This window comes from Tauraco erythrolophus, chromosome 10, assembly GCF_009769465.1.
Source record: "Tauraco erythrolophus isolate bTauEry1 chromosome 10, bTauEry1.pri, whole genome shotgun sequence".
Lineage (NCBI taxonomy): Eukaryota > Metazoa > Chordata > Aves > Musophagiformes > Musophagidae > Tauraco > Tauraco erythrolophus.
This window is the reverse complement of record NC_141474.1, coordinates 10,949,186-10,964,104: the sequence shown is the minus strand read 5'-3', so window position 1 is coordinate 10,964,104 and position 14,919 is coordinate 10,949,186. Positions and strand designations below refer to the sequence as shown.

At 37.3% G+C, this 14,919-nt stretch overlaps 1 protein-coding gene across 5 annotated transcripts in view; it reads right to left on the bottom strand.

The window, feature by feature from the left end:
• PTPRC (protein tyrosine phosphatase receptor type C) overlaps positions 1-14,919 on the bottom strand; it is a 71,204-nt gene that overhangs the window by 17,424 nt on the left and 38,861 nt on the right. The window contains exons 4-15 of one of the 5 annotated variants that reach the window (XM_086617156.1): positions 13,785-13,880; positions 12,865-12,960; positions 12,478-12,504; positions 11,885-12,022; positions 10,988-11,074; positions 9,598-9,630; positions 8,629-8,844; positions 7,992-8,096; positions 6,278-6,424; positions 5,297-5,422; positions 3,716-3,871; positions 638-831 (exon numbers count right to left, since the gene is read on the bottom strand). In XM_086617156.1, coding sequence (XP_086473282.1) covers positions 638-831; positions 3,716-3,871; positions 5,297-5,422; positions 6,278-6,424; positions 7,992-8,096; positions 8,629-8,844; positions 9,598-9,630; positions 10,988-11,074; positions 11,885-12,022; positions 12,478-12,504; positions 12,865-12,960; positions 13,785-13,880 — 1,421 coding nt within the window. The remainder of the gene's footprint in view (positions 1-637; positions 832-3,715; positions 3,872-5,296; positions 5,423-6,277; positions 6,425-7,991; positions 8,097-8,628; positions 8,845-9,597; positions 9,631-10,987; positions 11,075-11,884; positions 12,023-12,477; positions 12,505-12,864; positions 12,961-13,784; positions 13,881-14,919) is intronic. The other 4 variants (XM_086617158.1, XM_086617157.1, XM_086617160.1 and 1 more) reach the window with 4 other exon arrangements.

Sequence of the window (14,919 nt, the reverse complement as noted above, 5' to 3'; positions counted from 1 at the left end):
GGAAAATGATTGAAATTGGTTCCTAAAAGTAATAAAACTCCATCATTCCTACTGGTTACTTTCTTACCTAAACTTTACTGAGAGGAGCTATCAGGATATAAAAAATATTCCTACTTGCCACATTAAGGGGATCACACAAGACCACTGGCTTTGCAAGCAACAAATACTAAAAGGTTGAAATGTCTGGAAGAAGAGGAAATAGCAGCAGGCCTTCAGGAAAGTGAAGGTTGTAAACGGAGGATTATATGTTTCGTATGGAAACAAGAACTCACTTGTAAAAGGCTGATGTAAGGACACGCAAAAGGATCTGAACTGCTTTACACTAACTAGTCCCTGAAGCATCAAAAATCCTCACAGTGAAAAATGCTGAACAATATATTTCTGAGCAATTATCTCAAGACTTAAACTCCATATTTATCCTTTGATTGAAATGACAGTCACACATTTCATTAAATGAAATGTGCTTTAAACACTAAAACACCAGTTATGCTTAAGAAACTATTTTAAAACTTATGGAAAACCCAGATTTCTCTCTGTCCCAAGTACAAAAACATCTATTCAGCTTGTATTTTTCACGCTGTCAGAACTTATTTAATAAAACTTATTAATTTAAAACTTATTTAATAAGCCTACTTACCGTAAATGTATAGTTTGTCAAATACAAGAGATTTTCTTTTTTAAAATCACAATTTTTGTCTTCAATTGTTTCATCATTTCCCCAAGTCAATTCAAATACTGTTCTTGCTCCATACACTTGTTGACTTTCGCACTTAATTTGGACAGCATTATCAGCTGTCAGTGCCGCATTAACATTAATCACTGGCTGTGGTTCTGTTCACAAAGAAAGTGTTACTCGTTCTATTCTCATAATTTCAAACCAAACACTTCAACAGCTGTATGCGTTCATGCCTGTTTGTTATCCTCTCTCTTAAAAATATGATAAATTTTCTTCCTTAAAAATTTCAGTCCCCATTTAACAAGAGAAGTAAAATCAATTTGGAGTTAACCATAGGCTTATCTGAACTGGAAAAGATATGAAGTGGAACTGAAAAGGCTGGGAAGATCAGAGCTTTACTGACAGTCAGGCTGCAAATACAGTACGATGGCAACTCTCTCTCGTGCCTGACATCGCTTTCTCAACCGAAGAACATGCGACAACGGACAAGGCAGGGGAACAAAGAGTTTTCTGTGCGAGTGTGTCTTTCATAACACTTGTAAATGAAATTTCCTACCAAGAGTTACTAATGTGTTTCAATATTTGGAACAGGATCCTTTGGCTTAAAGTGTCACATTGTCATAAAGCTGGCCTAAAACCACAAAAACTTTTTACTTTTTAATGACAAGGAATTTGCTAAGCCTAATCCGTGTTTTCTAAATCTGATTTTGTATGTTGTAGCAAATAGGTGTCAGACTGGATGCACAGCCTGAGGGACCTTTCATTGAGAGCTTATAAACCTTTCAGAAAGTAAATAACCTGCGTAAGGCAGTTCCATTAGCCACGTTTCAGTAGAACACTACCATGGAAATTTTCTTCTAAATCACTTCAATTCGCAACCTAGCATATTAAAAAACAAAATGCAAAAACAAAAAGCAAAAAACCAAAAACATAAAAGACAGTTGCTTTTTTCTTCGTATGAAGAGCTAAGATATGTGAGGCTTTAGAACAGATCAAATATCTCACATGAGGAGTGGCAGGATATTTTACTTGGCTGAGTGTGCAGTTACAATGTCTGCTCGTTTTTATCCACAGGGCAGAGTTAGATTCCTATTCAGCACACTACTGAAACAGCTGTGACAAGGAGAAAGTGAGCGTTTCTGGAAGCAATGTGTTTGTCAAAGATGAAAAAATATTTTATAAAATGCAGGGTTTTTCTGCTTCCAAGGAGTTGTGCTCTATTGATATATTCTCTTGTTGAAGAAGCCATAAAACTTCCGCTATTTGCTTGATCATGTTATCAACTGTTGTAACAGTTGGAGAAGGTTTAATAAATACCATTCATTCATAAAGGGAAGCAACTTGTTATTTTCTCAAAAAATAAGGGAACTGAAGTTGTTTTCCAAACCCATAAACTTATATTGTGTCCTGTAATCTTCACCTGAGTCATTAAAATATGAGTGGAGCCCCAAAAAGTAGGGGCTCCAAAATATAATAAGCTCAAACTAGATTATCGGAGAGAGAAAAATCATGATCATGCTCAGATCAGGACTGTCTAAAAATTAAAGACATTTTTTGATTTCTGTTACAGTTAAGTCTCTGATCAAATAGTTTACATTGTCAATCATTTACCAACTTTTTTTTTTCCCATGAGGCTTCAGATGATAATTTTGATCTCTGTATTCTTCTAACTATAAACTAAAATTTGTTAGCTCAATGACCCAGAGTAATAGGGAGATGTCAATGTTTTCATAGATTGTCTATAAAACTGGATACAAAAGCTCTGTGTATTTCAGAGAGGGCTAGGATTCAAACTCAAAATAATAGTCTGCCAGAAGCTTCTGTGTTTCCCAAAGCTCTACAGAAACCCATTTAATAAAAACAGCAGTCAGATTTAATATTCTTATATATCCGTTTCTAGATACTTTTCAGGAGCGCTAAAAGCAACAGAAGACTGAATTATTTCTGCTATTAGGGGGGGAAGAATAATCAACACTTTAAACTATCGTTACATCACTAGCACAGAAATAATATTTTATTTTTCATCAAAAAAAATATTTTGCTTATTCAGTGAAATTAAAGGAAATATTCATTTAGTATCCTACCAGATAAAAACCATCACAGTTTCCCTATAGCTGTATCTCTATATTAGCTGAGTCTGGAGGTGGTGGAACTAGAGCTAAAAATATTACTGGAAGAAATTAAATAAACATGGGTTTTGTTTTTTTTCCCCTCAAAGAAGGAATTAAAACAGTACGAGGCTCTATGTCTGAAGATTAAAAGGAGGGGAGGGGGAAAACCCAACAAAATGGAAAGGACTGCGTCTCTATTATGCCTTGTCTGCATCAGAAAAATATCTGTAAAGTCTGTTGGTTTTGGGTTTTTTTTAGCTTCTCTGTAGTTCTATCAATTGGACACGATGGCAAACAAAGGATCAAGACCATGAAGGTAAGGTTTTGAAAGTATAGTCCCAAAAAGGTGCAAAGACCTTTCCAACAGCACAAGGCTTGGTACACATTTGGCTTTAACCTATTGTGGAGTCTTAGAAGCCTTCTGTGTTTGTGTGCACCCAAACTAACCAAAACACGGTACAGACACCAGTATTGGTGTAGCCTGGGTAATGCAAGTCTGCTTCGAGCAAATAGGCAGCTACAGATCAGAAGGTACATTCTGCAGGTCTTTGTAGCTTTTGTGCCACAAAGGAAAAACAAATGGTTTTCATTCTTTTTGTTTAACTCAAATCTTTTCTTTAGATTGGGACATAATGCTTTCTGAAGTCTAAACCTAAAATGTCAAATGAATGCAGAAATTTTTTTAAAAAAATTTAGTATACATAAGAAGAATACTAATACTAAATGCATAATTAAAAAATATATTAACATTAAGTAATTAAAAAAGAAACACTAATGATATGAATGTCAATAAAATTCTTTGAATGTTAATCAGTTTCTTGGCTAATAGTAGAACATGTATAAAATATAATGAAGTACAATAAGAAAGTACGTGTTCCTTGTGTTAGTATTAGCCTTGTCCATAATGGTTAGCAAACAAGAGACCCACCTGCTGATTTTGTCATGAAGTTAAATGTTGCAGGTTTTCCATTAAATTTTTCACTACCATATTTGCTGTTCGTATACGGAGTCACAGATACATAACCTCTGGCATAAGGTTCTAAGTCATGGCAAATGAAGTTAGTTGTGCTGCCAGATTCTTGCACTAAGAAAAAATGAAAAATTAAATGAATTAAATTTATGTTAAGAGCACAGGGACTACGGTACTTCATCGGAGCTATCTGAAACCTCTGCCATGTGTACTTCTATTTAAATTACCTTGTACTTGGTTGGTTTGTGTTGCTTATTGATGCCAAGTGAAGGCTCAGGAAGAGGAAGAAATATATTCTCAAATCAAAAAGGTAGAAAGTCAAGGTTTTGTTCTGTTTTGTTTTTTACTTTCTCAATATGTCATTTAAATGAGTGTAATTAAAAACTAACATAAAGCACATCGATAAAGAGAGGCTGATACTTCCTTCTGTGATCAGCTCGGGAGGGTTTAGTAGACAGACACCAAAAGTCACTCTGCACACGGGGCAAGTCTGTTCTGGTATGATGCGAGAGGTGTCGTGTGCTTTGGGTGATGGCAAGCAGGACAGAAAGGAATTGCATGAGAAGCAACATAAGTGAAGCTATTAGCCACACTGCAGCTGGGATTTCGGTGGCTTTGGAGACTGAGGAGCAACGGCCTTTCCACATTTCTTCTGGCTGCTTCAGATGTGACCTCCCCATATCCCAGCATACTAGCTCAATCCATGCCACAGAAACTGTGCATGGGGCTGCCACCATTTTGGATAGTGGTCAAATCTGGGGCATGGGGAGGGGGAGAGATTATTTGTATCTGGGGAGCACAGGAGCATGACAGCCTTTGGTATTTGTGGCAGTCCAGGTTTACAAAACATGCAGTATGTGAACAGAAAGAATGAATTAACCCAGGACTAACTTAAATCTGACATATGTTTCCTGGAATGATGTATCAGGCTCTTCATTTTCAAAAGATCATTTCCCAGTCCTTGTTTTGAAGAAAAGCTCACATCTGGAAAATATGGTCCCAGTATAACAGATACAGACTTATCCATCTAAATGTAAGGTGGCCTAAACCAGCATATCTGAAAGGAGTGACTATTTAGTAGAAGACAACCACCTGGCTTTGCCTATCTAAACATGTATGCGCAAACAGCCATACTTAGGACCCCTGAATATTTCATACATTGCTGTTGTATGAGCAGAAGGCTCAGAAGGCAGGTCACTGTCTTTTCAGAAAATATATTAACCAGCTATAGCAGCATTTCCTGAGACAGAGAGCATCATGCTACAAACTGATCAGGCAGTTGATGATCTTGTCATAACTTAGTCTTAATACAAGAAGCATGAGAATTGAAGGGGGATCGAGTTGTGTCCTGAAACAGTAAACTGAATAACCACATGGTTCAACCAGAACAACCTCAAAGGAAAGGAACTTAAATGTTTGTACGAAAAAAAAAAACAAAAACCTGCACAGTTTGAAGAGATTCCAATATGGTTTGACTGGTGCTCTGTAAATATTAAAACATGCAATGAATTATTCAATATTGAAGGGGTACATACTTACCTGTGCCATTGCATGTCACCGTATAGCCATGTATAGGACCCTTTGAAATGTCGATAGGTTTTGTCCATCTAACTGAGACATTTCTGGCATCACAAACTACTGTGAGGTTTTCTGGTTGTTCTGGAGCTGTTGTAAAAGAAAAATAATGGGAAAGGAAGGAAATTTTTTAATGAAAATTTAAAATATTCCCCTTTTTACCTACTTTGATTAAAGAAAACTTAATTGGATACTAAAGCAAGATATCAACAACATGTAATATTTTTTGTAGTCTATTTCAGTCAAAGAAATTAAGCATAAGTATAAACTGACTATATGTAAAAGCATCATATTAGAGAAATATCATAAATTTAATTAATTCAGGACAGGTGAATACAGAAATATCACATATTACTAAAATTGTCGGACATTTCCAAATATTATACATTATTTTGATTTCCTTATAATTGTAACAAACTTTGAATGTTTGGCCTGAACTTTTATTTGCAGGTTGCTTGCTTTAGGTTGATTTTCTTTTTAATTCAGAAAAAAAAACCCTAAGCTGTTTCCAAGGACAATGCTTTTGAAAAACACATCATTTTATCTGGAGACTTTTTTTGCAATTCTTCTATCATATCTTTCTTCAAATCAAGAATTTAACACTTGTTTTTGACTAGACCTGCATGTTTGGTGTTTGTTTGTTTTCATTCAAATTTCCTTACATTTGGCCATGTTCTCACTCTCAAAAAAAAAAATAAATCACAATCTCTGAGAAAAGAAGAGGAAGGCATCAGACCAAAAGACTGAGACTGGGGCTGGAAAGAAAGGCTGTGACTGCAGTTAAAGAACAACCACAAAGGCAGGAGATCAGGCAGGAGGAGAACCTGAGAGTGGCTGAGCACATTGCTCAAAATCTTCAACCCCAGGGAACATAGACAGTGGGATTCATAGTTGGGTTTTCCAGAAATACGTGGAATGTAAAGCAGAAATAAGCCTTACGCTTACCACCATAATCTGTTGTTATGATGAAGGTTTGGTTGACAACTTCTTTTTCATAACAATGTACAGTACCACTGCAGTTGTACTTGTGGTTGGCTGATAAATTGTTCAGCTCTTTACAAGATTGATTTAATACTGTAAAGTTTTGTAAATCTGTAGGCATAAAAAGAGTTTTATCAATATTTTTCAGAACTCCAAAAGTACATGATAACCATTTAAACTGGGATTTTCTCTACCATATTGATTTCTAAGTAATTCGTAATAAACTATCAAAATATTCCAAACAGAAAAGTGTACAACCTAATTCAAAGACTACATTTTAGGTTCTTTTATACTAACTTAAGTTTGCATAGATCTTTACTTTTCATCAGTAACACTCATATGATTTGACTTTCTAAGAAAACAGTTTTCCCACAGAAATCAAAACATTTAATAGGAGTCTGGGAGAACCCTGGAGTGGCTTCTTAGCTCTTTAGCTCCCTGAAATGTGAAATCTGTAGCATCATCATGCATTTTCTGGGACGCATGAGGACATCCAGTATCCATATCTTCCCTACCACACTTGCTGCCTTTGAGCCAGCATCTCCTCAGGCAGGCTGGCTCCAAGAGCAGAGACCATGAACTCTCACTATCCAGGAGCCTTGTCCTGGTTTCAGCTGGGACAGAGTTAGTTGCTCTTTTTGGCATCTAGAAGAGCTTCGTGTTTTGGTTTTAGTTTGGGATTTGATATGAGAAGAACATTGATAGCGCCCTGTTTTTAGTTGGCACTGAGACCTCAAGGACTTTTCAGCTTGCCATGTTTTGCCAGTGTGCAGGAGCACAACAGGCTGGGGTGGAGCACAGCTGGGACAAAGGGCCCACAACTCCCCTTATGATTTGAACTTAGACTTAGGATTGAGGGCCAAATTGACCAATGAAGTATTTCATATCATGCAACATCATGCCCGGTATATAGATGAGGGTTGACTGGAAAGAAGGGCTTTTGCTCTTCTGTAGGGCTCTCACTCTCAGACTCTTGGGGTACTATCTCTTTCTTGCTCTCTTTTTTCAGGCCTCTCGCTCATCTGGGTTTGTAGTGTTGGGATTTACCTGCTTCAGGATCGTTCGTTTGGGACAGGCCAGGCCTTGGTCACCAGGTGGAGACCAATTGCACTGTACATCACTTGTTTGTATATATTATTATCTTTATACATATATATATTTATATTTCATTATTACTATTCAATTGTTCTTATCTCAATTCATGAGTTTTCTTCCCTTTTCCCCTTTAATTCTCTTCCCCATCCCCTAGGGGTGAGGGAGGATGAGCGAGCGGCTGTGCAGCATCTAGTTGCTAGCCAGCCTAAACCACAACAAGCATGCAGAGCCAGGTGCCTGGATGGCCTGCAAGGGATCAGCTCACAGCAGACCCACAGACTCTAGGATTTCCAAACTCTCAGCTCCCCTTCAGACCATCAAGCAGGACCTCAAAACCTCCAGAAGACTGCAATTTTGGAAGCTGGTAAAGTCAGGAAATGAACTTTCTGGGTTTGAACTTTCCCCACATCTGCAGTGCATGGGGATGGTAGTCTCCAACCTGGCAATCCCAGAAATTCTGAACAGCCCTTCTGTCAAACTGACACAATTAATTTAAATCTGTCAGTCTCTCATCAAAAGACATCATCAACATTGCTTTTAAAAATAAATACTCAACTTTTAAAATATCTTAGAAGCGTCTTACCTGTGCAGCTAATGGTCACATTAGCACAGGTCAATGACTTTTCCCAACATAACTTTGCAGATGCGTTTGTTTGTTGCTCAACTTTGAAAGGATTCTTGCTGCTCTCTGAAAAGGATTAGTATCATATGTCACTGTGACATTGGCTGTATTGATTCTTTAAAAAGCAATTTGTTCTTTTATATTTGTTGACTTGTTCTGCAATATGAAGATACAATTGGCACAGAAAAACATACAAAGAATTTTACAAGAAACAGAAACTAAGAACTGGAAAAGCCTCCACGAGATAAAGACAATTCAAATAAAAAAGGAAATGTTTAATCCAACAATCTCTTTAGTAAACAAAACATAACAGCATAAATAGTAGCTGTCAAGTGCTTTCCCTTTTTTCCTTTACAATGAGAAAATTACATTTTTTTACATTCTACTTTAAAAAAAATATTGAGAGGTTCTGAGGTGCAATTTCAAAATGCAAAATATCTTGCAAACCAAGCACAAAATATGAAAACCTGTCTGATTCTCCGAAAAGAGAGAAGAATAGACTAAGAAATCCAGGAAAGCCAAATTACTGCATGTCAAAAACACCCCACAAACCACACAGTAAAAAAAGAAGAAATTATTAAAACCCTTCTGTACTTACCAGGCAGAATGAAAAAGTCATAATCTTTGCAGTTTTTAACTCTAACTGTGTATTTCTTGCATCTCCGCAGTTCTATTTTATTAGTTGTAGAATTCACACTTACGCTGAAGTTACTTCCCAAAATAAAATATTCTCTGTTTTGTCTGAGATTGTTCAGGGTAACTTCAGCTGTATTATCGTCATCTTTTACACTACTTATGTTGTACTTAATTTCACCTAAAAGAAAAAGATAAAATAGTAAACGATTATTTTATGACAATTTTGAAGAACCATTAAACTTTTTATGGCAGAAGAAGAACTGCTTCTTATTCCTTTTTTTTTTTTATTTATATTTTACTTTTAAAAATTGTTTAATCAAAACAGAAAATTTTCTTAGGAAACTTTTTTAAATAATTTTTTTTAATATTCCTTTAAATAATTCCCTAGTCAGGAAAACTAAAGAATTAAAAAGATTAACATTCTGGAACCAGATTTGCTATAATTTAAAAATTCAGTTCAAAGTCAAATACTTTGTTTTGACACATTGAATCATTCGTTTGAACAGAAATTTCACATTTTTTTATCCAAAGCATTTGTAATCATCTAGTAAATAATGGCTGTAGTCTATTCCTGAAAATTAGAAAGGAGAGGTCTCTAATTTTGAAAAGAGATAAACCAATGCTCAAACTTTAGTTTTACTTTAGTTAGGAATTGCAGTTTGCAGCATATGATTATGAGTATGATGGGGAAAAATTAGAGAGGGCCTAGTGGAATGAAGGCAGATCTCTTCTGCAGCCGTGATATCAACAGCCTAGTGCAGGGCAATTTCACAGAACTGTAAATGGAGATAGGAAGTCCAGAAGTGTTAATAACTTTAATCCTATTCTTCCAGAATAGGAAAACAGTTTATAAATCTGTATTTTTCTTTATTTGAGTTTACTGATTTGATCAAATTTCAAGACTGAGAAAAATAAGCGGTTTGGTTCTTACCACAATCTTCTTTAGTTGTTGCTATGGAGGTTTCTGTAAGAAAAGAAAACAAAATGAAGGTATAGCTCAGTAAGTTTGTTTTTTTTTTTTTCACAGAGCATTGGAGGAGAGTGACTGGTACTCCCCCAAACTCTTCATTCAATATATTCAATACCAGTAGCTGTATTTAGCACTCCACTCACATTGGAAAAAGGGAAAAAAACATCAGCTACATACAACTCTCTTTTTCAACTACTTATTTTAGGGATCATGTATCTTTCGTCATTTTCCAATGACATCACCAACTACGAATCGAACTGGTTATGAATAATATTTCTGCATACAAAGTTACACAAGAGTATTCCAAAATCACACATTCTCATAGTGGTATGACACGCTATAGCAGTTTCCCAGGATATGTACACTGTGGAACAGCTAACTGAACAGTATCCAATGTCACTAAAGGAACAAAATTTACCTACTTTTTGCACAGCTACTCTTACTTTTGGAAATAAATTTATGCAACAGTACAGATCATTTTACAGCTATTTTTACATTGAAATACCCAAAAGAAATGATGAGCCGCTATTCAGAAAATCTGTACAGAAGCTCAAGCAAAGAACTTCATCCTGAAAACAATTACTTAAAATTTACTAAAGATTAAGTATTACCAAAAGAGACTGATATCTATTTTTTTCCATAGAAGACAGGCCTCAGATTTGCATCCCTCCAGGCTAAGAGTCATCTGGCTAAGCAGTGCCTCTAAGAAGAGGGTAAACTGAGAGGGGCCAGTGGGGAGTCACCAAGATGGTTAGGGGCAGAAGACTCAAGCAAAAGCTAAGCTCAGTCTGTCAAAGCGTTGACAGCAGCCTACAGCTACTTGAAGGGCAGTTACAAAGATGGTAAGAGTCCAGCTCCTGGATGTACTTAGCTCAAGCACACACATATTTTACTAATCTAAGTAATTCCTTACAGCCCAATTGCAATAATAATGTGTGTAAGTGCTTGCAATATCAGATACCGAGAAAATCTTAATGCTGAGTGAAACAAAAGGGAAGCCACCAGAAAAGAGAGCAGCATACAGATCTGTGGATATATTCAAACTTTTTGCTGCTTGGGCAAATTTCTGTGAATATCAAGAATACTTACACAGTAACTGACAGACTTACCCTCCTACTATGCCACTGTGTGGAAACAATTTCTATTTTTCACTTGCTTGACAAGTAGCAAATCTAGTATCTTTAATATTACTCATAAACTATTAATAAGATTTCTAAAAAACCCTTTAAGTTGTATGCCTAATTTGTATGCTTAAATTTGATAAAAGAAATTCAAAATTAATTCCCTCATTCTAACATATTTTCTGTGCTTGCAGTATCATAATTGCAGTACTTGTGTGCAAGTTTGTCACCTATTCTGTGAGTGGGGATGATCGCAGTGTTTGTTGGCATGCTGACTGGTGAGATGGTGCTGTGCAAGGATGTTGAATTGTAATCACCTGTAAGGACATAAACAACATATCAGCATTAAAAAGTAAAATTCATTATTTCATATGTTTATGTCATCAGAGATGTCTTACACTACAGCACTTCTCTGCTTTTTTTTTTTTTCTTTCTGGGATTTTTGTAATTTAAAAAAGAGTGCTGAAAGAAAAATCATGTTAATATATCCAATAAACCAGAAAATTAGTAGTTAAACAGAAAGCAAACTTTTAGGAATATACTACTTACTAATGAATTTTGCAATGTACAAGGACAATATTTCTGTCATTATCTAGGCATAATCCAGGATAGAGTCAACATAAAAATGGTGTTAATAATTGTGAACTGGGGAAAAACTAAAACATTTTGCTATATTCTTACAGTAAAACATGATGATGAATAATGCTTGTGCTCTTTCAGAAAGAACCACTCCAGTAGCGTTCATTTGCCAGATCACATACCTTGCTCACTGTATTACTTACTGTATCTCAGTATTTACCTCCTTGCTTGTAAACCACTGACAGGTTTCTGCATGCTCTTTAAGGTCCATTCCTATCGCTCTTGCTTTGGCAAGAACCTCGTTGATAGCAGCTGTCATTTTGATTCTACTGTGACGACTACAATAGTTGGCTATCAGAGATCAGATCCTGGAAATAATTCTGGTATTGCCATTACACCAAATTGCAGATATCTTTTCTATGTGATGAACCATAAGCTGGAAAAGGCTTCCCTGAGGATGAATTACTTCGTTTTCCCCTACAGTAATTACTTAGTTTTCCCCTACAGTTCAGAGGGCAGTGAGTGGCATCTAAAGGAAGATGGCAAACCTGATGAAGCATTCTTGAAGGCAATGGGAGTGCGTGTGGTGAGGGCAGCAGTGCTGCTGCGTGGTGAGTTGCTGAGTCCCATGGCAGGGACAGAGACTGCGTGCGTGGAGAGGTATGTGCTGTCTGCAGGAGAGACACCTGTAGTGAGAGGTACAGCAGTTTCATTAATGCTTTGGAGGCTGCTCGCTCAAGGAGGGACACGAAGCTGCACACTACACAGGACTGCTATGCTGGAGTGCTCTCGTACTGAGGCACTGTGAATTTGTTAGTAAGCAATGGCACACCGAACACTCGAGGTATTAAGGGACCCAACAGGTGTCAGCTGAACATTCAGTAAGTATAACCCCATTTGGCACTGACTGCACCTCTTTCATGCTAAATGCTGTGTTTTAAAATAGACTCAAATTCATGACTCAAAACCAGACTTGTCTGATATTCTTGCCTCTTAAGACAGCGTATTCCATTTCACTGGGCTGAATGAAAAGGCATTACACACTCTGCAAGATAACTGTGCACAGGAAAAGGAAAGAAGAAATAATCAGAAAAAAAAAAAAATCGATGCAGGTCTGTCATGTAAATCAAAATTTTCTTACCAGGTGTAGTCGTTGCTGACTCAACTCCTTAAAAAGAGAAAGAGAGGAAAAGTTTAAATTAAACTTTCAAGGAATTAAACACAGTCGTATGGCAAAAGTACAAAAAGAAACATTCCTTCCTCCCAACTACCAGCTGAGCTTTCCCCAGGGAATTACACATTCTTAAGTAATATTTAGTGGCATGTAGCAACAATCAGACCTCCAAAATATCGAATATATGATACGTGAACTGATATTGTATACACAAAAAAATCACTTTTCCCTTAGCCAGGAGCCTGTACTGTGCAGCCTGAGAGGCGGAGACAGCATCAGGAAGGCTGCAGTGGAGACCAGTTCAGCTGAAACAGGAGAAGAGCAGCAATGCCGTGGTCCCGAATTCACCGTTACCTTCAGTGGTGCCTGGAGGTGAGAGTGATGTGGAGTGTGCAGGTGGAGGTGACAGAGAGGAGAGAAGGCTGGTGTTTGCCATACTTTCATTTCCTGCTGCATAGTGGGGGAAAAATATCATCAGGTGAGCAATGCATGAAAGTGAGAAGCTCATTGCAAGCAGAAAGGCTGCCAGCTGCTCGGAGTTCTTTCTCCCTCCAGCACTGGCAAAAACAACATGCTTACATTGCTCTCCAGCTCCTGCACAGGCTGTACAACACACCTGCTTGGACTTATTGCAAGAGCATGGCTTGCCATTAGGTCTGCAAGAGCACTAATTCCAAATTCCCACCCATTTGTCTGGGATGCCTTTGTGGTGAAGAGATTTGACCATCCTTCAGCAAGGTGTGGGGGATGTACTGACTTCAGGTCTTTGAAAACACCAGCTGAAGGGGGTGAATTAATGTGCAGCTTGCAAAAAGCACAGACTGATCAAGGTGGGGTTTTTTTCATGTTGTTGACCCAGGAAGGACCCTCTTCCCACAATCACCAGATACTGCTGTGGTGCCTGAGGAGCTCTGCATGAATTGCAGGAAAGAGTCACTGTGACAGCTCAGCATGAAACTCCCAGATGAGACCTCAAGGGGAAGGGGTGTCCACAGGAAAACATGAACTTATAAAACCAGCATGCTATAATTTGAATACTAATTGCCTTCTTTAAAAAATGTGTTTCAAATCCTTACCTTTGAATAATTAAAATAAAAAAACTAAATATGTCCTCATCACGTTAACAAATTTTTCTGTAATATAATTGACTTCAGACAACATAAATCATCAGATTGCTTTAACAGTGGTGGAGTTAACCAATGTATGAGAGAAGTAGATGTCAGTTCAGCTGAAACAGAAGAGCAGCAATGCCGTGGTCCTGAATTCAATGTTACCTTCAGTGGTGCCTGGAGGTGAGAGTGATGTGGAGCGTGCAGGTGGAGGTGACACAGAGGAGGGAGAGCTGGGAGTTGTCAGATTTTCATTTCCTGCTGCACAGTGGGGAAAAGATATCACCAGGTGAGCAATGCTTGAAGGTGAGAAGTTCATCTATAGTCGAAAAAGGCCAATGGGTTTGTATGGCTTTCTCTGAACCAAGTATCTCAGATATGACTAGGAGATAATGGAATGTTTTCACATTTATCAATGTATTTTTTAAATACCAACAGCTAAACCCCTCAAAATCTTTCGCGTCATCACACAGCAGTGTATACAAGTACAAGCAATATCAACAAATAGAGGGTGACTTTTCGCCAAATGAAAAATGACTTTATTGCTAAGAAGAGATACCTACCTAATTCTATTGTCGAGAAAAATCCTACCTGTCTATAATCCTCAGTACACAAGAGCTGGAAAGCCAAGCCTCGGGATTCCTCAAATCTGTTTACTTTTCCTAATATTAATTTCTAAATGGCACCACCCTTCCTGGACCATCCTGCTGATATTTAAGAGTAATAACTCTTACCTCCAGGTTATAAATCACCTTGTGACTTGAACTAAGAGCTATGATCTTTTCACACCTATAAAAATGAGCCTCATTTTTACACTCTGCTTTGAAATCCTCACCTAAAACATTTCGTATTTGTATAACCTAAAATTTCTGTTGTGAGAAAGAGAGACAAAAATAAGCAGCAATGGCTGGAAACACGACTTCCTTCTCATCACTGTATCTTTTACTTATTTTGAGGATTAGAAGCTTCCACTTTGACATAAGAATCCTGAAAGCCATCCTAAAAGTATACCTGTTCCCTCAAGATGTCTAACACAACTGGCTACGCCTTTGGCGAGGAACAAACCCACTTGTTCACACATTCCTTGCTGTGACTGTCCACAAACTTTCATCTGCCTGTTTGGCTCTTCCTTTCTCTCCCTTTTTCTATTGGTTCTTTCTCACAATGTTTCTTTTCTGAATTTTTTCTTGGGGGATGGGGAGGAGTGGGGAAGGCATGTGTGTTTTTCGGATAGTACTTCACTGTTTATAATTTCTCTGTTACTTCAAATTCCCTACATGGTACTTCACAACCATTGTAG